General features: G+C 42.8%; 1 protein-coding gene and 1 non-coding gene across 2 annotated transcripts in view; one reads left to right on the top strand and one right to left on the bottom strand.

The window, feature by feature from the left end:
- The first annotated feature begins 2,716 nt into the window (after positions 1-2,716).
- SLC25A12 (solute carrier family 25 member 12) overlaps positions 2,717-21,431 on the top strand; it is a 70,810-nt gene continuing 52,095 nt past the window's right edge. Inside the window, exons 1-3 of the mRNA XM_020806674.3 lie at positions 2,717-2,851; positions 5,188-5,241; positions 21,148-21,290. Of these exons, the coding sequence (XP_020662333.1) occupies positions 2,840-2,851; positions 5,188-5,241; positions 21,148-21,290 (209 nt within the window). The 5' untranslated portion in view covers positions 2,717-2,839. The remainder of the gene's footprint in view (positions 2,852-5,187; positions 5,242-21,147; positions 21,291-21,431) is intronic.
- Positions 8,530-8,685, bottom strand: LOC140703526 (U1 spliceosomal RNA). The gene has a single exon (XR_012082873.2). It is a non-coding gene; the product is annotated as a U1 spliceosomal RNA (small nuclear RNA).

Consider the following 21,431-nt stretch of genomic DNA (forward strand, 5'->3'; position numbering starts at 1 on the left):
AAAACATTCAAGAACAAACAGGAGGACATCTGCACAATGGATAAGACTCCCCTGTCTTTGAGAATAACAACTGATACCTCTTTCTTTAGTTCACAACTGGACACAATTTTTCAAATGTATTTATTTGCTTACAGGAGAGTCTACTTTAACCAGCAATACTCTAGTAACCCCCAAATTTCAATTTTTATGACATAAAGAGCCTTCAGTACTTCGAGCTATTCCATAAATTGGAATACTCTTTCTGGATTTAGTTATTCAGCTTGCAATGCTGTGTTCACTTACCTGGTAGTTAATGGGGCTTACCTCTGTGTAAGCATGCATCAGATTTGGCTATTCAGGCTACAGATCAATGTGCAGTGAACCCACTTAACTGTGAATAAATCCGATGGAATTCAGTGGGACTTCTTTTTCAGAGCCATAATCCTGTGCCATCAAGTCAGCTCTAACTTATGGCTAACCTTTTTTCAGGGGTTTCCAGGTAGAGAATACTCAGAAGTGGTTTACCATTCCTTTCTTTTCAGGGGCACCCTGGACTGTGCAGCTTGCCCAGGGCCATATAGGCTGGCTCTTATCTCCAGGAGGCACAGTGGGAAATCTAACTCCCAACCTCTGGCTCTGTAGCCAGAGACCTAAACTACTATCCAACTAGCTAATTTTTTTAGAAAGCATGCATAAAATTGTGCAATTAAGCATTCGTGCTGGGTGTGAGTTTCTCATTTAAAGTTTACTTTTTGGAGACTAGGAGGATCTAAGTTCCATAAGTGACTATTGTTATACAGTACCACAATGTCACATGGCAGGTGGGGTCAGTTGGATATAGCACATCATACAAGTAAGAGGGCATAGGGATTTAGCCAAAGTTAATTTTTAGTGATAGTTATGAAAACCTTATATCCCAGACTCCCATATAGAATAATATGGTGTCCCACCAGTGGCATGTGTACTGTACAGGGGTTTGAGAACCACAATCCAAAGGACACATCAGTTTGTGGCATTGAGCCAGAAAGCTTTGCATTTCTGTCTAGGCTCTACCACAAGGCAGAGCGAGGCAGCTGCCTCAGATGGCACATGCTAGGAGTAAAAATAAGTGGTAGGTGGAAGGAGAGCTGTGTGCCATACTAGACTGTCTCTCTGTCATCAACCTGGGCTGTTTAATTTTCACCAAAGCTGGAGTAAGATTAAATTGCTATTGCAGTTGGTTTCTAAAGGGGAAAGGAGGGCACCATCTTGTTGTCTCGAGCAAAATATCTTGTGTTGACCTTCCTGCTTTAGCATTATGTTTCCATTGCAGATGTTTTCTGTGAACCTACAAGTAATTCAATACAATATTACTCCCATTATGTGAAAACAGAATTCAATTTTGCTGTCATGATATAAAACTTTTCCACAAGTAAAGGGCTTGGGATATGAAAAGCCGAAAGGATGAACGGTAAGAGTGCCTGGGTGGAAATGTCCTCATGTTGTCATCCCCCAAAGAAGAACATGAGGAATTACTTTTCCAAGTATTGTGAGGAGCCTTCATGATTATGAACTAAAACTGTCCCTCAATGATAGATGTTTCAAACATCCATGAAATATCTAAGTCGCATAACACCTTTGGCTAGAATAGAGCCAGATAAACAAAAATCTGACACGGCTGCTATTTGGCCAGGCCTTCCATTCTCAGGTAACTTCAGAGGTTCTTTGTATTTGTTAGCTACTGTAGATTTGTGCTAATGTCCTGTTACAGCCACAAAAGCACAACTAGCAAGCTACCAGAAGTGTAATCTACTTTCCGGAAACCAAATCTCAGGAATTATATCAGTTGCCATGACTCAACTCCACAAAGTTAGTCCTAGAGAGGATATTGTTAAGGTCCTAAAAGAAGATACAGGCTATACCTTCAGGGGTTTGTCCTTCTATGGACACTTTTGCGCACATGCAGGGCATCCAGTAGATAAATCATGGCGATAAGGGCATGGTTCTTGCACCAAGGGAATAAAAGGTCTGTTCTCATCAATCTCTCCCTTTCTAAACGGCCGTTTTACAACCTACTCCCTTCCTCAGGAATCCCCTCTCGCTGAGCGGAACCCAAATAACTTAGGAATTAACACGGGCAGAAAAACCTGCGGTCCCAATTCAGTTGTGTCACCCAGCTCCCTTTCAGAGTTACAGTACTGTACTTGCAAGTAACGGATAACTGAAGAAGCAACGCTTTTGACCGTGGTGACAATTCAATGACAGCGGGGACTTCACTTGAATTGTTTGCATTGCAAAAGCGGGACTGTTTGCATTGCAGTCCCGTTTAGCCTCAGGGTAGTCCTGCCACACCCAAGTATGGGAGGAAAGGAAAGGAACGCTAGCCCAACGATTTTTGTTTTATTTTATTTTACGCCCGAATAAAGATCAGCGTGCTCCTTTTCCACGGACCGACGACTCTCGCTGGGGAAGGAGAAGAGGATCTTTTTTGGGGGAAAAGAACGCCTCAGGATGTGAGCACCGAACCGCCCGCGGAGCTCCTCTGAACGCAGGGAGGCCGTTTGTGCGCCAACGCCGGCCTTCCAGAAGCCCGCCCCGGCTCCGGCCTTAGCAACGGCGCGGCGGCGAGCGGGGTCGCGGCGGGACAAGCTCCGAGCTTGGCAGGGGAGCCTCATGAACACGGGGCCGGGCTGAGGCGGGCGGGTCGGCCAGCGAGGGAGTGTGTGTGGGGGGGGGGGGAGCGGAGAGGGGGGGGGCGAATTGGGAACGCTGTTTTCCGCCGCGGCCGCTGACAGGGCCCGCCGAGAGGCTCCTCCTCCTCCTCCTCCTCTCGTCGTCGTCGTCGTCGTCGTCCTGTTCCACCCGCTTCCCCGAAGTCAGCATGGCGGTCAAGGTGACTCTCCCTCCTTCTGTTCTCCTTCCGTTATTTTAACCCAGGAGCCCGCTTGGGGCGGGCGGCGCTTCTTCCCCGCCGCGGAGCAAAGCTGGCATTTGGAGGGCGGTGGGGGGGAGAGATGCGGCTGTGCCCCCCTCCCGGCCGCTGTCGTATGGGGTGGGGTGGACAGGCTTTGACCTCCCCCCGGCTCGGAGGGGCAGGAGGTGGACCTGTGGGTGTCCTGACGGCCCAAGTGGCCTTAGGGGCGCCCCGCGCGAAGAGGAGGAAGGACTCCGGGCTAGAAGACGAAAGGGGGGAAGCCGGCAGAGGCGAGAGCGGCCGGTGGTGGTGGGGGTGTCCCCCCCGGTGGAGGGTGGGCTTCCGCGGGATCCCTTGGCCGGGATGAGAGGCTCCCCCCTTAGCCCCCCGCTGTTCTGCTCTCCTCCGAGTAGATCCTCCCACCTCCTCCGGACCGTGCAAAGGAAATGTGGGTTGTAATCTGCTCTAGTAACTACTGTATATATAAATATATCGATGGCACGCCAGTGGTTCTCGGTTGACTTAAGGTGAAGCACCTGGTTAGCAGGGAATGAGGGAAAATTTAAGACTCCAGCGCAGCCCAAACCCAGCAGGCAGTGGTGGGAGAAAGGTATGCCGCTGATGCCTCTTAACCGGGGAGCCTTCCCAAGTGAAACAAGCCCTTCATCCTTCCAGTCTCTTGTCTCATACGTATTTGGGAGTGGATCCCTTGGGATCCCTCGATCCCATACTCATGCTCTTCCAGTTGCTGGCACAGTGGTAGGAAGGTTCTAGCTCCTGGTGTGCCTGGACAGGTCAGGCGTTGTAATGCTGGAACGGTGCCGGGGTGGTGATTAATCTGGAAAATTGGACGACAGCAGAAGTGCCTGTCTGGCCCTGGGAAAGCCTCAAGATACAACTTTTGTCCCCATTAAGCAGCTTAGTTCCAGGTGCAGAAGGAAAGTGGTGGATCAGATCCTTGGAGGTGGCTTGTTGTGTGGCCTTTGAGTAGTAATAATTATGATGATGATCGTTTCAATAATAATAATAACTTTTGAACTGCAGAGCTGGAAAGGACCCTATGAACCGTTGAGGCCAGACCCTCTCAAGGAGGCACGGTGGGGGAATCAAACTCCTAACCGCTGGCTCCACAGCCAAAGACCTTGTTGGGAACTGAATGGTTTTCCACTGCCCCTGTAATAGCCTGTTGTCTTTCAGTTTAGGGGACGTGGGATGAGAATGTTATATGTCAATTTAACATAAGGAGGGAAAGGTCAAAATGGAGTCCATTTTGCTTGGAGGAGTCTGGCCAGGCCAGCTGGAACATTCTAGGAGGTGTAATCCAAAGAAGTAACCTTTTCAAGTTCTGATTAAGTCTTGCCATGTAAGCAGTTTTAAAGAAAAGGGATACATGTGGAGAAGTACTTTTTATACAAAGATCCATTTTGCACACACCCCTTATCAGTGATATATCTTATGTGAGATTTCATACGTATGGGATAACATCACTCACATATCAATGAGTGTGACTGATGTTAATGTTAAGAGATGTTCTCATGCAAGGTTTGCTAGAGGTTAGTGCAGCTGCCAGTCTTTAGATGAGATGCCCTTTTCTTCATTTGTAGGACAGCGTTGGTTTCCTCCAGGAGGAAAATTACACCATGTCCAAAGCAACACATGATATTCCTTTGAACATGATAGATTGCAGCAGCTACCTGATCTTATTATGGAAGCATGGGAGTAGTTTATTTGCAGTTACCCTCTTGTACTTGTACATGCTCTGTAGCCAACATGCATCTCTCTCTCTCTCTCTCTCTCTCTCTCTCTCTCTCTCTCTCTCTCTCTCTCTCACTCACACACACACACACACACACACACACACACACACACACACACACACACACACACACACACACACACACACACACACACACACACACACACACACTTTCAACTGCTTTTTTCTTCTGTACATTTGCATTCAGTGTATGACTTTAGTCTTCCTCCCAATAATTTAGACTGACTTTTTGCTTTTTGGGCTAAGAACTGAGCTGTCTTCTGGTCAGAAGTTTCTTGTTTTTGACACTTGGCTTTATTATATCCCTCTTTCCTGGCAAATCATTCCTCATGTTCATAGTTATCAAAAGCATCTCAGTTGTTTTAAAGTTAAGCAATAAAAGGATGGTGTCTGGATGTTTGGAACTCACTTTATCATTTAGATAAGACAGTTGATTTATATTACTCTTATCAGCAGAGATTGCAGTACTAGCCTTCCGTATCTGGTAGTTGAATAACTTGGTGAGTGAAGCATTAACTTTCTCCTCTTGGCTTTGCAGGTTCAAACAATCAAAAGAGCAGATCCAAATGAACTACGCAATATATTTTTGCAGGTAAGTAATTGTGTTGAATGTCTTCTGAAGCAGTGTTAATTTATTCCACCAAAAATAAAGTCTGGAAGAACCTTAAAAATTAACACATTATTATAATTTTCAGGGCTTGTTGCATTAGTCATTTACAGCAAAAACAACAAAGAACTTTGAGACATATTAAAGAATCACACTTTTTATTTGGCATAGGATTTTGTAGACTGCAGCATCATTGCATCTGATAAAGTTGGCTGCAGTCCTCCAAAGCTTATGCCAGATAAAACTTACTAGTCATTAAGGTGCCACAAGACCCTGTCTTTTTATATTTATTGTAAGCTTTCATGGGGCAGAATTTCTTGCAGCAGGTACAGGGAGTAAGAGATTATGTTTGATCCTTGTCATTTCCTGGCATGTGATACTTACATTTCTACAAAAGCTCATACAGAAAGCCTTTCAGTATGTATTGGGCTCAGTTTAATACTGGTTGTGCAAACTAGACCCTAGATTGGGGTTAGGATCTCTCGGGAGCAACTAAAAGGGACATGTGTTGATCTTTTGGGTCTAGAAAGTATGGTAATGGAATGATCAACAGGACACATTTGTAGCAATAAGATGTTACAGCAAGAAACAGCATTCCACAAGCTATGTGGGTAAAAATAAATTTGTATTAATTTATTTAATAAATAAATTTATTAAATGCGCTAACATAGGACAATAATTTCTGCTATATTGTAAAGCTAGTATTGTCTTCTGAATCTCCCTGACTTTAATTTGAATCTCAAGCTTGGTATAAGTTATCTGCGATGCTTTTCTGCACTGTCCTCTTTATTTTTCCTTCTGTATCTCAACCACATTTACTGCATTTCTGTTTGTCATTCTGTGTACTCAATATATATCATGTGTGGAATCACCTATAACATTTCAACTTTTTTTCTTTTTGATTCAGTTCCTTCTATGGTATTCGTTTCTGTACTTCAGTAAACATTTTCTTGATGTTTCAGCCTTGCAGCCATCCATTCACACATCGGCTGCTCAAATTTTAGATGTAATAGCATTACTGGCTGGTCTCAGCAGACTAGAAAACAAGACAGTAGTTCCAACCTATACACGACTATGTATCTGGCATGTGTCAGCCCCCCCTCCTGACCTGGGTCGACAGGTGGCCCCACCTCCCTTCCGATTCATGGACTCAACACTAGGTGGTTTAAACAAAGAAGGGTTTATTAAAACGTGGACACCTTGTTCAGCAGACGGATTTACTGTAGGACTAGTTGTCTTCACTGGCTTAGCCTTGTTTTGCTTTGGACATATGACAAATGATGCTGAAGATGGAGACCCAGCAAAACAAGGGCCAGTACGCCCACTGTGAGAGCAGGGAAGGAGTTGCACAAAAGTCTAGACCTGGATGGCTGCTGTTGTTCCTGGTGTCATTGCTGGTGCTCCTTTTGTTGCCTTTTCCTCCAGCGTTGGAGCTGCATTGGAGTCACTTCCCCAACCTGCTGGGGTTGTGTCTACCTATGTAACCCTCCCCCCCCCCATAGCTAGGCTGTTGAGACAATAATGGGTGTTGGTGCTTTTTGCTATGTTCCTTTGGCACCTGCAACTGAACTAAAACCTCAACCCAGTGATCTTCTTTTAGAGTGTAGTGCCATTCATCCTCTAGCTCAAGGTCTTCCTCCACGTCCTCTTCCTCATTGTAGACTTCTATGTCTTCCAGGGTCTCCCTCCCCCTCCTCTGCCCCCCTTTCAGTCTGAGGGATCCTCCTTCAGACTCTCCTCCTTTTCTGACTTCTCCTCCACCTTCTCCAGGGTTTCTTTCATGTCAGCCACATCTAGGCTGGTCTCCTTCTCCTCTAGGGGGGTACCTGTGACAACCCCAGACCTACTGGGATATGCCACAGTTTCACTAAGCTGCCACCAACCATTCCCTATAAGAAGTCACACAGACCAGGGATGGATTTTTAACAAATAAAAGAACAAGGTTTATTTAAATAACACACAGGGAAAAATAAAATGATCAAGTGAATAAGATACAGTAATGTGGCTTAGTCTCAATCATACATACACCAGTTTGGTTCACACAGAACACCTTTAAATAAAGCACAGACCCTGAACCTATCAGTTCTGGCTAACCAGACACCTGAACCTATCAGGTTGGTACTGACTGACACACAGTAGTACCCTGTCTGACACACAGACTCCCACTCCAGCTTCTTCTCTCAGCTCTCCTCCAGCTTCTCCTCAGCTCTTCACACAAACTCCACATATATATACAGTACAGCCCCTCCTCCTGATGTCCCGCCTTCCACTCCCCATAGGATGGAACTTTCCCTCCAACCCATGACAGACAGGTAACATCAGTGCTGTATGTAACAGTACCTTTTTATTTTTCCCACCTTCTATTCCAGCTTATTGTTCCTCCTTGCCTTCTTTTGGCAGCCCTTCAGTTTGTGTCTGCATGTCCCTGCCCTGCTTTCCCCAGCCTCTATTTCTGGTGGGGTTTCCTGCCACACCTCTTTCCCAGGAACTGGGTGGCGGGCTAGGTGGCCCGCTAGAGGCACCCATGCCAGTGACCCACTGACAGTATGTTTAGATAAGTTTGTGGACTTGCTTTTGAATATAATATAACTAGTACAAAATACAGCAGCCAGCATGCTTTCTAGTAAATATAATATAAACCATGTAACACTGGTCTTATACCCAATTTACAATAGTTCTCAGTTTGTTTCTCAGCCCAGTTATAGTACTCTTTCATATCCATAAATCCAAAGCAGCTGGCAGGTCAAAACAGATTTTAAAAATCACCGTCCTCAGAGAAACCTGCCTTTCCTTTGTGCTCAGCTCTAGGGGTGTAGCTATGTGTCTTTCGTACTTTGAGAGAAGTAAGGTTGGTAAGAACCCAAACCAAGGCTTTTTCTGAGTTGCAGTCATGGGACTTTGTTTCCAAAAGCATTGGAATCTATTTAATGCATTCAAATGGGGGAAAAATCATCCATAGAAAACATCATCTTGCAAAACACAGTTCCCCATAGGAATGCATTGAAATCTACCATATGGGGAAAAGCAATCCCCCCACCTGCACTGCCTTTGGAAATGCAATGGGTCTCAGATAGCATTCCCCCTCTTTCTCTCTAGCAGCCAAGAAAGAGAGTAAAAAGAGTCAAAGCAGCCCCCTAGCTCCTAATAATGGTGACTCCTATTGCCTTGATCCTTTATCACTGGAAAAAATGCAATGCAAGACATCACCAGCACTTGTTGCCTTTGTAATAGGTCCTAATGAGAAAAAAAAAGATAAAAAGGGCTCTAGAAAAACCAAGGAAATCACAAATGCAATCCTTCATTACCATGCAGCTGAGTTTCCCACATTTGGGGAAATCATAGGGATCAGCATACTTAAAATACAACAGATGAGCCTAACCCTAGGAAAACCACTTTTATAACATGGCATTTCCCCTGCAAGGTATGAGTTGGAATGGCTCTTTCACCTCATACCCCCTTCTGTCCCCTGTCCCCCCAAGGCATGGTGACCCCCTGGCTGCACCTCCCACTCAGTACAGGGCTGCACAGCCCCAGTCCTGCCAGAGGCCAAGAGAGCTCCTCAGTGTTTTGGGGTGCCCTGTGGGACCCCCATCAGGGGCTAGGTGTTCCTCCCACAATCCTCTAGTGCACAAGTATTAGCATAAGGTATTAGCATATGCTAATACCTCTGCACTAGAGGATTGTGGGAGGAACACCCATCGTCTTGTGGAGGCACCACTGTATGTTTCTTTTAATACCAGTCTGGTTTTCTGTGTTTGAAGGTTGAGAGTATACATAGCCTGCCTGCTGAAACCAAGTAGTGTATTTTAACATAGGCTGGACATTGCTCTTTGTAACATATTTGTGTATTGAATTGTCCATAACTTCATGGGATGCACAGGTGTGAATTTTCTGACCATGTTGTGGTTTGTAACTTCTTTCAACATGGGCAACATTGTGCCCGCATCTAAAACATTTTGCACTGAAATATTCTGGGTATTGCAGCAGTTCTCATGGTTCACTTCCCTTGTACTCTTTGGATTAAGCAGTGCCTAAAGGGTGTGCGTTCTTGCCTAAATTTGGCTGCCCTTGAAAAAGGAGACAAGTGAAGGTGAAGCTCATTAAAGCAAAGGAGTGTTCTGGTGCTCATGTTTTTTGTGCAAAGCATGACATTTGTGTCCTTTCCCTTGTTCTCATAATGTATTTTACCAGCTGTTACTCTTTGTGCTTAATATGGAATGAACACCATTCTGTCCTCTAGGAAAAAACAATTGGTTGGGGGGCTCAGGAGAAACAGCTGGGGGGCTGGGACTTTTGCTTTTCCTGCTGTCTTTCTTCTGAGACATCTGAGTCATCCTGTTTGATGGTCAGTTAAGTTAGCTCTGAAGTTTGGTACGCAACAACCAAAGAGCTTCCCACTTGATGCTTGTAAGATTTGTGATTCCATTGCAACACACGGTTGCATTTTGGAATGAGTCTCCCCCTTTCCCCACAGCTATCAAGTTTCCTAGTTTTATAGCTAGACCATTTAGGTTAGTTGTCTACATTCACATCCATGTGGGAACCTTAATTCACTTATGTAGTGCATATTTCTGCCAGTTATCTCAGTAATTTCCACTCACTTGAGTAAAAACCGCACCATAGAGGAATGGCTACATTAAAGAGAACTCTGGATCAAAGATATTAAAAGTTCTGAAATACAGCATAATTTTAGGGAGAGGACATGGAGGGATGTGTGTGTAAAATATTGAAAGCTGACTTTTTGAAATCATGAAGAACAGGAAAAAAGTACAAATTAACAGATTTGAAATGGTCGCAGTTGGTCTTCTTATTTAGTCAGCATTCCTATGTTGATTTTAATAAGCCCCCCTGAGTTATTTTAGTTAGAATCTAGTCTCACTGATATATTTCAGAAAAGTAGCTTATCCTGTTTGTAGAAGGAACACATGCTTCAAAAAAGTGTATTCTACTACTGGAAGGCAGCTCCTCGAATGCCTCTCTTCAGGACCATAGTAGTGTGCTTCTGGTTGACTGGAGTGATGGTTACAACAGAATTAATCCAGCAGGTATGCATGTTGACTGTCCCTTGTTGACATGGCAGTCATTGTGTGTACTTGAAGTGAAACGGTTCAAGATCTTTTTAAAAAATCAACTTTATGCTGGGGGTTGGCTAGCACAGTATTTATATTTTTGAAGCTGCAAATCTGAATAATTTAAATACCTTCCTACTTCAACTTTCCAGATAGGCCACCATTATTAAAGACTCAATTGACTGGTACCATGAACAGAGCCATTTTCGTACAACTTAATTGTTGTGGGACTCTCTTTCTGGGTCGATCCAATAAGCTCCTCCTTTCTTTCCTTTTTGATGGACTCTTAAAACATTTTTGTTACAGAAGCATTTTAATGGCTTAAAGTACTGTTTAAAGTTGATGTTTTGGAATTTATGCTCGTGAGCTTTTCGTTAGATTTGTTATTGTCTGACTTGTGAGTTGCTCTTGGGGAAGTTATTAAGAAAAGTGATATATAGGCAGCTAAAGTAATTTTTAAAAACTTGACCGATGTGTTTTGTGGCAACACAGGACAGGGCACCGAGACTCCAGAACTCCCTCTCATGGGAAGCCAGGCTCACCCCAACTTTGATGTCCTCCTGCAAGCAGACAAAGACTTTTCTTTTCAGGCAGGTTTTCCCTTAGTGATTGGCTGCCTGAGAAGGTTTTTTAGATGGAGTGTTGTCTGTTATTGCTTTGAATGTGTTTTTGGTGTTGATTTTGTTTACCATTTTTTGGTATTTGTGGTATTTGTTTCTTTTTAAATATTTGTATACATACTGTTTTTAGCTTATTGATGTAAGTCACCTTGGGTCCCTTTTAAAGGAGAAAGATGGTAAAAATATTTTAAATAAAATTAAAATTGAGGAAGGGAGGGAGGGATGGATGGAGGGAGGGAGGGAGGGAGGGATGGATGGATTATATTAGTAGAGCAAACCAAGGGAGGGCTGCTGGGAACCCAGGCAAGGCAAAGTTATGGCATGTGTAAGGTGGGAGGAGGAGCAATGTTGAAACAATTACTACTTCTTAAGCCTTATTAGGCTCATGTCAGCCAGAGTGGAAGGTAGGTAGCTTTTGCTTACCGTAGCTTTGCTTTGTAATTCTGCTGGGCTTTTCCTCCTTATTTCAGTTTTGCTCTTTCATTCATCTTTTTAGGAAACCTGACAAGCCATATCTTTTTAGTTTTTCTGGGTCTGAGTAACAAGAGGACTTTGGATCTAAGGCTTTTCCAGATCCACCCATGATGTACTGGTAGAATGTCTCTTTCCTACTAGGTCTGCCCATCCTGTACGTCCTGTACGATCCTCCCAGGCAGGGCGGTTGAAAGTTCTGACCCTGAGAGAGGCCTGGGAAGCAACTACTAGAAACCAGGCCTTTTTGGCGGTCGCCCCACAACTTTGGAATAGTCTCCCACCCAAAATCTGTCTGCTTCCTTCACTGGGAACTTTTACTAACAGTATGATTGTTCAGATAGGCCTTTCTGGACTTTAGAACATCCTAATACACTGGTGCTTTTAACAATTACATCTCGCTGGAGCTGCGAGGGGAGAGAGAGCCAGCGCCGAAGCACAGCTGATCAGTGGGGGCTTTGGGATGATCACGGGGAAGCGCTCCCCCGGGATCATCCCAAAGGCCCCATTTTCACACAGCTGATTGGCGGTTCCAAAATGGCCGCCCACTGTGTTGCCTCGCTTACCGGGCACCGAAAATAGCGGCCGGATGGAGGATTTTCACTTAAATGTGAGTTTTTTCCCCATAGGGACGTATTAAACGTGTTTTAATGTGTTCCTATGGGTTCTTTTGCCCCGCATAGCGAGGAATCCGGATAGCAACGTTTTTTCCGGAACGGATTAACGTCGCTATGTGGGGCACCACTGTATACTCAAGTATAAGCCTAGTTTTTCAGCACAGTTTTTTTTTGCTGAAAAAGCGCCCCCCTCGGCTTATACTCGAGTCAGTGTCAAAATTACATGTTCTCCCCTGCAGTGTTTGTGTTCTCCGGACTCCCCCGCTCATCTACGGGTGCCTGCAGCCTCTGTGGGTGGTCCAATGACCCGGGTTAAGTACACTGCATTTCTGCTTCCAGGACACTCCCATCCTCTTCTTCCTGCATATTCTATGTACCCACCTTCCTCCTCCATCCTCCATCTCCCTCCATCTTGTTACACAGCAGTAGAGCAGTAGATAAGTGCAGCATCGGGTATGAGTCTCCCTCTCCAGGCAGTGAAGTATGTCTAGCAGCTCAGAAGGGCAGTATCTTCAAAAACATTTAACCTACTGATATCGCAATTAATGTAATTTTATTGGTATCTATTTTTATTTTTAAAATTTACCAGTCGCTGCTGCATTTTCCACCTTGTGCTTATACTTGAGTCAATAAGTTTTCCTATTTTTTGTGGTAAAATTGGGTGCCTCAGCTTATATTTGGGCCGGCTTATACTTGAGTATATACGGTAGCTTCTCTTCCCAGGAGCTCATGATTGCTCCTAAATCTTATTTGTTAAGAACCATTTGAGGTTTTGGTTATGTGTGGATAAGGTGATTAAAAGCTGCCTGACACAAATCAGTACAAAACAGGCTGTGTATGAATTCCTTCCTTTTGTTTATTTTGTTTTGTTTTTGTTTGATCATACTCTAGTTTTTTGTCCTTTTGCCAAAACCATTCTAGATTCCATGAGAGGCTTTCATTAGCTAAGAGTTTTCTTGCAGAAAGATAAAAAATGTCTCTGTGGAATTAAATAAATAAAATAAATAGATACTTTAAATAAATAAATATTTCTCCGAAGGTAAGTCAGCCATGGACAGCCAGATCTGTATTATTTTAAATGTCTCCGTTGTTACAGTTGCTTTTAGATGAATTTATAAATTACTTTGAACAATTTTAAAGAATAGCTTAATCAATTTTATTCTACAGTACTTTTGGAGCTCTGCTTGGCAGAAAAGTGACAAGCGAGCATTATTAATCCATTAGTCTTCATATGTTACCAGTAGTCAGATTAGTGTGATCCTCTTTAATAGAAAGATGGCCAGTCGATCTGCACAAGCAAAGCTATGTTCAGAAGTCTTGGTAAAGAGACAGTCTAGTTTTAGTAATTCTTCAAAAGCGGGTATGTTAAGCATATATTTAGAAAAGGGGCTCTCTGAAGATGTGGAAGACATCTTTTGTGAGGAAACCTATGGTCTTAGGGGCTACACTTAAAATTTTGAGCCTAAGCCTGGTGGGTAGGGAGGAGGAAGGCTATCTTGACCCATTTCCCTTGTTTCATTTTTTCCTTGTGTCGTTTTTCATTTATCTTGTGCTGTTTTCTCTCCCACAGCTGTTTATATTTCCTTAGGAGAAAGGATACAAGCACCATATTAATTTTATAAAAATTGGAACAAGTTCTTAAGCTGTTTGAATGTGTGTGTGTGTGTGGTGTGAATTAAAAGAAAAAATATTGTACAAATAATTTGGTGCTGAGAATCTTTTCTTTCTGTTATATAATGTAACATAGTAAGAGTAATTAGGAGTAGAAGAGTGAGGGTGTGAGTGACTTACACAGCAGGAAAAAGGTAAATTGATCTGCTATGAAGCCACATCTGGGAAATCGGGTTCTCTGGTGAATTTGCTTTAGTGGATCACACAGAAGTCAGTAGAGAGAACAGAGAAAATTGCCAATCTGAACTTGTTAGTATCTTGTTAAGGTGGCTTTACTGTAGCTGTCCAGATTTGCAGTAGGTATGAGAATTGTAGAGTTACTTTAATGAACTGCATAAAAAAAGGTGACTGCTAATTTCTTTCTCTTTGCTGATTTCCTCCTCCCTCACTTCTTTCCTCCCCCCCCCCCCCTTTGGTGTTCAGCTGGTCTCGTGTCCCAGTGCTGGCACCAAGCCTTTTGGGGAAGAATGATTTGGGGACAATGCAATGTTTGGTTGAGAGGAACTGACACCTCTCAAGAGTGCCCCTTTGCTTCTTCTCTCCCCAACTTAAATGAGGAAACTGGGAGAACCAGCTTCTGGTAGTCCATTGCATTGGCTCAAGTGATAATACCACCCGTACCAATGAAAATTCATTTGATTCTTCAAAATCCATACAGGATCTATTATGTGATATAGTCAGCAGATAATACAGATTAGACCGTCGTAATCCCAGAGCAGCTCTTGCATTATTTGTTAATGTAATTGTACCTTCAGCTGGGTGATCAGTAGTCATGATATGAAGCTTTTGTTCAGGACATTTTGTGATTTTTTTCAGCGAAATCCTGTCTTTTGTACACCGTATACCTTCTGGCTTCACTGGCCTAAATCCTCTTAACATACTGTAATTTCATTGGCATAGCATAAATGGTGTAACTTTTGAAAGAAATTGACCCAGGTCAAGAAATCACTGTAGATGTTATCAGTTGCATACTGGGTTGTATGACTTGTCATACAATTGATAATATCTATGGCATTTTTTTAAAATATTGGGGTAGTTTGCTTCCCGGAGTTGTGCTGTTTGTTTAACAAGAAGAATCTGGCCACTGACACATTATTGTATATTTTTCTCTTTCAGCTTCATTCTTCACCTTCTTTACAAGTACATCACCATGACAGGATGGCTCATGGGCTTTACGGACATTCAGTCTTTAACCTGTTTGGCCACTGCCATGCCTTGAATGGGATCTCAGCTATATATGTGTACCCAGTTCAAATAAGACTCAAATTAATGTTGTTCATTATTAAAGATTTGTGTCTCACCCTTGAAAAACACTATTGAATGGTTTCAAGCCAACAAGCAAAAACTTCCTTCCTTGGCTTCTCTGAGGATCCATACAGCTTCTGTACAGAATCATAGCATATTTATTTGTTATACAGTATTAGCAAACCAGGAGGTCTGTGTTCTGGGGGCATTCTAGACTGACATGCTAATATAGTGCCACACAAAGAGGCATGTAGACATAGAGTTTAGGATGTAGAGGATGCTTCCAGATGAAAGGCATTGCGTTGTCTTCCATCTTTTTCTCCTGAATGGGTTTTAAATGATAACAAAAAATTATTGAAGAAACAATGGGGAGACTCAGAACACCTGCATAATGAATTATTATCATCTAGTTCATTTGTAAACTTCTATGAATGAAGTGTGCAGTTGCACAAGCAACATCTGTGTCAGGCGGTACTCATGGAAGATGTTCTCAGGGGCTGCCATCAATCCATGGGCATTTCTTGGAGATTTCCCAGATTATTATATTATATAAATCAATGTGTTTGTAGAGAGTTGGTTTTGGTTGGTTAGTTGGTTTGGACTACCTGTGTGGTCATACCAGCTGTTGATAGCCTGTGAGTAGCATGGAGGTGGTATGTATATATTTAAGTCAAATGGAATGTATTGTTCAACTTCTTGTTAGCACCCCAAAGCCTATGGTATATGTTTTATTTGCCCAGTTAATATGCCTTATATCAAATGTACAATTTGGCCCTTCTGATACATTGTTCAGGCTGTTTTTGAGTATAAGTACCCATGGTATAGCTTCTTGATGTTTTCTTAAGGTTTATATTATTTGTCTGCTAGCAAGGAATCTTCCCTTTGGGTGTAATTGAACATTCAGAATCTGCTTTGACAGAGTCTTCAGCAAAATAATTTATTTGGTCTGGAACATTCAGCTGGCATAGGTGCGTATGTTCTTTAGTCATTGTCCATGCCTTTGAGCAAGTAGTTCAAATAATTCTCAGTCTGTTGTCTCTGTAGGGAAGGCCCATCACTGAATGTTAAGCCATATTAGTGGAGGCATTCAGCACCAGCTAGATCTGAAACACCAGATACAGCTGAAAGCAGCAGATTAAAATGTGTATGTGGATGGAATATTGTGCCTATTCTAGGAGGCACTTTCTTGCATATCCCAAAGCAGGTTGGACTTAGAGATCAGTGGGAATATTTATGGATAAACTTACAAATTATTTCTTGTGGTGAAAGATGTATAAAACCTAAGTGTTCAGTGGTACATCACAAGTTTTTTGTTCTGAAGGTTCTAGCTCAGAAAACCCCTGTCTTTTCAAGGAAAAACTTCTAAACTGGTAGGACCAGTGGCCTCACTCTGTATGAAATAGCCTCAAATAGTGCTGCATACTTGTCATTTTATAAACATTTATAACTCAGGATCCAGTGGCTTCCTTTTTGTTGATAGACAGACAAACAGACAGACTGGCCCAGGCTCTGAGCACCAAGCAGTGGGGACCAACCCAGCACCGGGAGCCAGAGCCCGGCTGGGATGGGTTTTCGCCTCCTAGCCGAGCTCTGCCTCCCGGCACTGGCTCAGTCCCTGCTGCTCGGCTCCCAGCCGGGCTCTGAGTGCCGAGCAGCAGGGACTGACCCAGCACTGGGAGGCAGAACCCAGCCAGGATGGGTTCACCGGTGCTGGATCCCCGCTGCTGTCACCACCGCCATTGCATCCCTTTTCCTAACCGTTTGGGGAAAGACCTGTACAAAGAAGCAGACTCTTCGCCACCAACGGTTAGCAAATTTAAATTTCCCGCTCTTCTCCCCTGCCTTTTTCTGTTCACAAGACAATGCAAAAGTTTGTGAGCGGATCTGCTCATAAGTTGAAATGTTTGTAGGTAGGGGCGTTCGTAAGTTGAGGCACCACTGTATCTGTGAGGCAGGAGTGGCTGAAAGGCATATTTCATCTGTGTTTCTCAGAGGTAGGCTATCACCATCTTTGTATTTCATATTCTTATTTGATATTAGCATTTAATAATTAGCAATAGCTGATGATAGTGATTCAACTGTAGGTATTCTTGAATGAAATGGATTATTTTGCTCATGTGGATTCAGATCTGGTTTAGTCACATAATCAGCCTTGTTTACCTAGAATGAATGACCTTATTTGGGAAAGAGTACAGCCCTTTTACTACTGAGTCTCTTGGCAATTTTTCAGTGAATCGGGGGCACAGTTTGTGTTGCTTTGTTCTTCTTTAAATTTTTTTTATTTATTATCCCACCTTTCTCCTTAAAAAGAACCCAAGGTGGCTTACATCATTAAAAAGACAAGATGCAGAAGCTAAAAACAGTAAGTATACAAATTTTAAAAAAGGAATTAAACAAGTATTACATTAAATTACATTAAAAACAGTAATAAAATCAATACTAAAAGACATTTAAAACAACAGAACACAACTGTTCATTTAAAACCCCTCTCAGTCATTAAGGGAAATCCTGCCTGAAGAGATAGATATTTGTCTACTTGGAGAAGGACTGCAAAGATGGGACCAGCCAAGCTTCCCGTGGGAGGGAGTTCCAGAGTCTGGGAGCAGCCACCAAGAAGCCTGTCTCTTGTGTGCCCACCAAGCGCACCTGTGAGGGTGGTGGGACTGAGAGAAAGGCCTCCCCTGATGATCTTAAAGCCCGGGCAGGCTCATAGAGGGAGATGCAGTCTTTTAGATAGCTTGGACCCAAGCTGTTTAGGGCTTTATCGATTAAGACCAGTATTTTGAATTGTGCTCGGAAACAGATTGGCAGCCAGTGAAGCTGTTGTAAGGGGCGGGTTGTCACATGATCTCTGTAACCAGCCCCAGTCAGCAGTCTGTGTTACAGTAATCTAGTTGAGATGTAAAAGTTCTGTATCAGTGATTAAGATTAAGATTAAGATTAAGATTGGATGGCTGTCCCCTAGCAACTGTGAGGTGTCACAGTGTGCTGTCTTGTCCTCAGTGTGTTGCTTCACATCTGTATAAAGTCCTTGCTGTGGGTTGATGTTTCATCTCTGTTCTGGAGTGTGTATGCAGTTACGGTTTGGATGAGGGCTAATAAATGGAAGCACATGAGACTCCTAAGTCTGAGAATTTGGTCTGTTGTTTTATACAAGGATGTACTCCTTTTGAATGTAACTTTCCATAGCTGGGATTGGCTTTGTGTGCCCTAGATCTGTTTTCATTGCTGTAAGCCCAAGTGACATCAGTGGCTTGGTACACTCACTACGAGAGATAGTTGATTCAGTGGCTATGCCAATTCTTGGTACAGGTATAGCCTAGCTGTTATGTTTTATGCATTCATAATTTATGGATTAGACATCTGTAACCTGCTTGCTGTTTGTGGGGCTTCCCTAATGGCTGATTCAGAAGCTGCAGCAGATGTAGAAGACAGTACCTAGGGTGCACAGTGGGGCAGCCAGTGATAAGCATATTACACTTGTGTTGATGGAACTTCAAGCTTTTCTTGGAGTATAAAACTGATTGTTGTTGTATCTGTGCTGTCAAGTCAGAACCAACTGATACTGGACCTAATAGGGCTTTCAAAGTACTGTAAGTGAGATACTTAAGGAATGTTTTTACCAGTTCCACTCCCCCAGTGAATTTTCATGGCTGATTGGGGATTCAAACCCCGGTCTCCAGAGTCCTAGTCCATCACTCTTATCTCCTACACCACATTCAGTACTTTATTGTTTTAGTTTCCATTAATACTTAAAACTGTAGTTTTTTCATTATGTGAAAGTGAAATATCAGTGCTATCTTTCACACCCTATCATAAAATCTAATTGCATAAATCCAAGACTACTAATCCCCTGAGTACAAAAATAAAACAAAATTCTTAAAAAATGGGAAAATGACTTGGCTATAATTTTGTGTGTCATACTATATAGAGACATGTCCTGTATTTGGAGAGATGCGTGAATATGTAGTGAACGAGAGTTATTTGTGTGTTTCTAAGCTGACCAGAACTGGAACAAACAATGCAGGGATAATTCCCCCCCCCCCCCCCGCAAACCTCATATTACATTCAGGATTTCTAGAGTTTAAAATGTTAAAGCAAAAAAGATGCCATGGGATTAAAAGTGGGGAAAGTGGAATCGAGAGTATCAGTACCTTATAAAGAGGATGCTGAGCATGTGCCAATGGAGGAGACCACAACCTTTATTTTTTTATTGAGGCCCAAGATGACTTCTGCGCAGCCCACTGGCTGAGGTTCTCTGGGTGAGGTCATCAGGTTGAAACAGCTTCTCCAAGCCTTTTGCTTAGCTCAGGTATAAAGTGAAGGACTTCCATTACTGCAACATCATTCTTTGGCTTTGCATTGTTGAAATTTAACCTCACCAACTTCTGTTAAAAAACATACGTAGTTGCTTACACTACTATCTCTGTGTGTATACAAGTGTGTGTATGCAGATGAATTCTTGCATTCCTGTATGGATTTTGAATGGTTCACTTTAGGACACTTGGCTCTGTCTGTCTCTTTTTCACTTTGCTTTCTATTTCTTTGTTAGTACAGTGGTGACAGTACTGTATCAAAATAAATAATCTCTGCCTCCTGTTTCTCATTTTCATATGCTCACTTGGCTAGAAGTGAGTAAATTATTCTGCCAGAAATAATTCTGGGAGAGCACACACACGTACCTGAAGCCACTGCAGTTTGCTTTTCTCCATTCACGGGATTCTCCCTCCCCCACACACAAATGCACACGCATAGTGATATGGAAACACACAGATTCTGGCATGGACCCAGACAAAGATGAGGTTGAGGTATGTCTATAATGGCCCAGGGCATCTTGAGCACCAAACTATATGCCGCTCTTTGGGCATGGACAGGGTTGGGGTGTCAAGAGTACAAGTCTGCTATTGGAGGTGATCAGAGTCTGTAGATTCAAGAGCATAGGAACTGCATATAAACAAACAAGCTTGATGCAAAGGTATTTCACGTCAAAAGCTGTATCAGTCAAATGGGCTGAATCATATTGTTCCATCTTTTCAGGTAAAAAATGAATCCTTTCCAACCAGAAGTGATTTTGAGTCCTACCTACAAAGAGTAATAAACTCGAAATATCACTGTATCTGCTTTCCAGACATATACTGCAGGCCTGCCCCTTACAAATCCTAACAGATTAAAAGCCAATGTTAGACTGATGAAAGTGCAGTTACTTCTGGTCCTGGGCACCCTATACTAATCATTTAACATGCTTGATTGATCTCTTAGGGTCACAATCACTTCCAGCTTAGAGCTCAGGAAAAAATGACTTAATGGCCTACCAGGCCCCAGAATCCCCCAGCCAACTTGACCATGCCAACTGTAAGAGTATGGGAGTTGTTATCCAAAACCTAAATTGTCGAGGCTTATTTCTGGCTGGATCAACCAGACTTAACAATGCAGTGACTTGTGAGCCATAATACCAATGAAGCGACAGCAGTACCACTTGTCAATGGCTTTGTGTTGTTTTGAAATAGCCCATGATTTGATCCACAGCAAAGGGGTACAGCTCTAAGGATTCCCTTGGTATTCATGCCATGTTTCATGCATCTGTGTCTCATGGTCTTGAAGTGGTGACTCAAACAGACAGCCTCCTTTTTTATTTTACCGCAAATGTATGTTCTGTCTTCCTGGCAAAAAAAAAAAAAAAAAAAAAAAGCCAGAATGGTTCCAAATTGCTATGACTGATTCCAGGGGATTCCCTTTTCCTGCTGCATCATACATTGCATGCCAGTTTCTGCACAGGGGATCAAATAAACCTTCCAAGGGGTACAGAGTACTGCAGAGGAAAGGAAGGAAAAGGAAAGATCGGTTGTGTGAACTTGTGTTTGTTGGGTATCATTCAGTCTACACTCTTTCAAATAAACTACGTAGCAACATTCTGCACTTCTTGTTTAGATGCCAGCGATACAGTAAAGGCCATGTGGTCCTGGTTAGAGAAAGATAAAATTGAATGACTATTCAGGTATGCTAATATTAATTACATTTTATCTTATCCTACAATAGGGATTTTGCCCTTTTTTCTTTGATGCTTAGATGCTGTGTTTTCCTGCTTGTTTGGGTGACAGCCATATTCAGTTAACTGGACAGTTGGCTACTCTGAAGCAAATGCAGATAATTTGTATACAAATATGAGAATAATTGGAGTTTTCTCTCTCTTTCCTTTAGTATGCCACTGTTGAAAAAGATGGAGAACGTTACATGACACCAGGAGACTTTGTGCAGAGATACCTAGGACTATATACAGACTCTCAGTACAATCCTAAAACAGTGCAGCTGTTGGCTGGAGTGGCCGATCAGACAAAGGATGGGTGAGAGCTCTGCTAGTTTGTTGTAAAACTGTATTGCGCATTATGTTGCTTAAGGTACAATCCAGTCCAAAGATGAGAAGTATACACAGACAACAGTTTCCATTCTGTGTTTATTCCCTAGCAGGCCTCATTAATAAAGAG

Source organism: Pogona vitticeps, chromosome 1 (assembly GCF_051106095.1).
Source record: "Pogona vitticeps strain Pit_001003342236 chromosome 1, PviZW2.1, whole genome shotgun sequence".
NCBI lineage: Eukaryota > Metazoa > Chordata > Lepidosauria > Squamata > Agamidae > Pogona > Pogona vitticeps.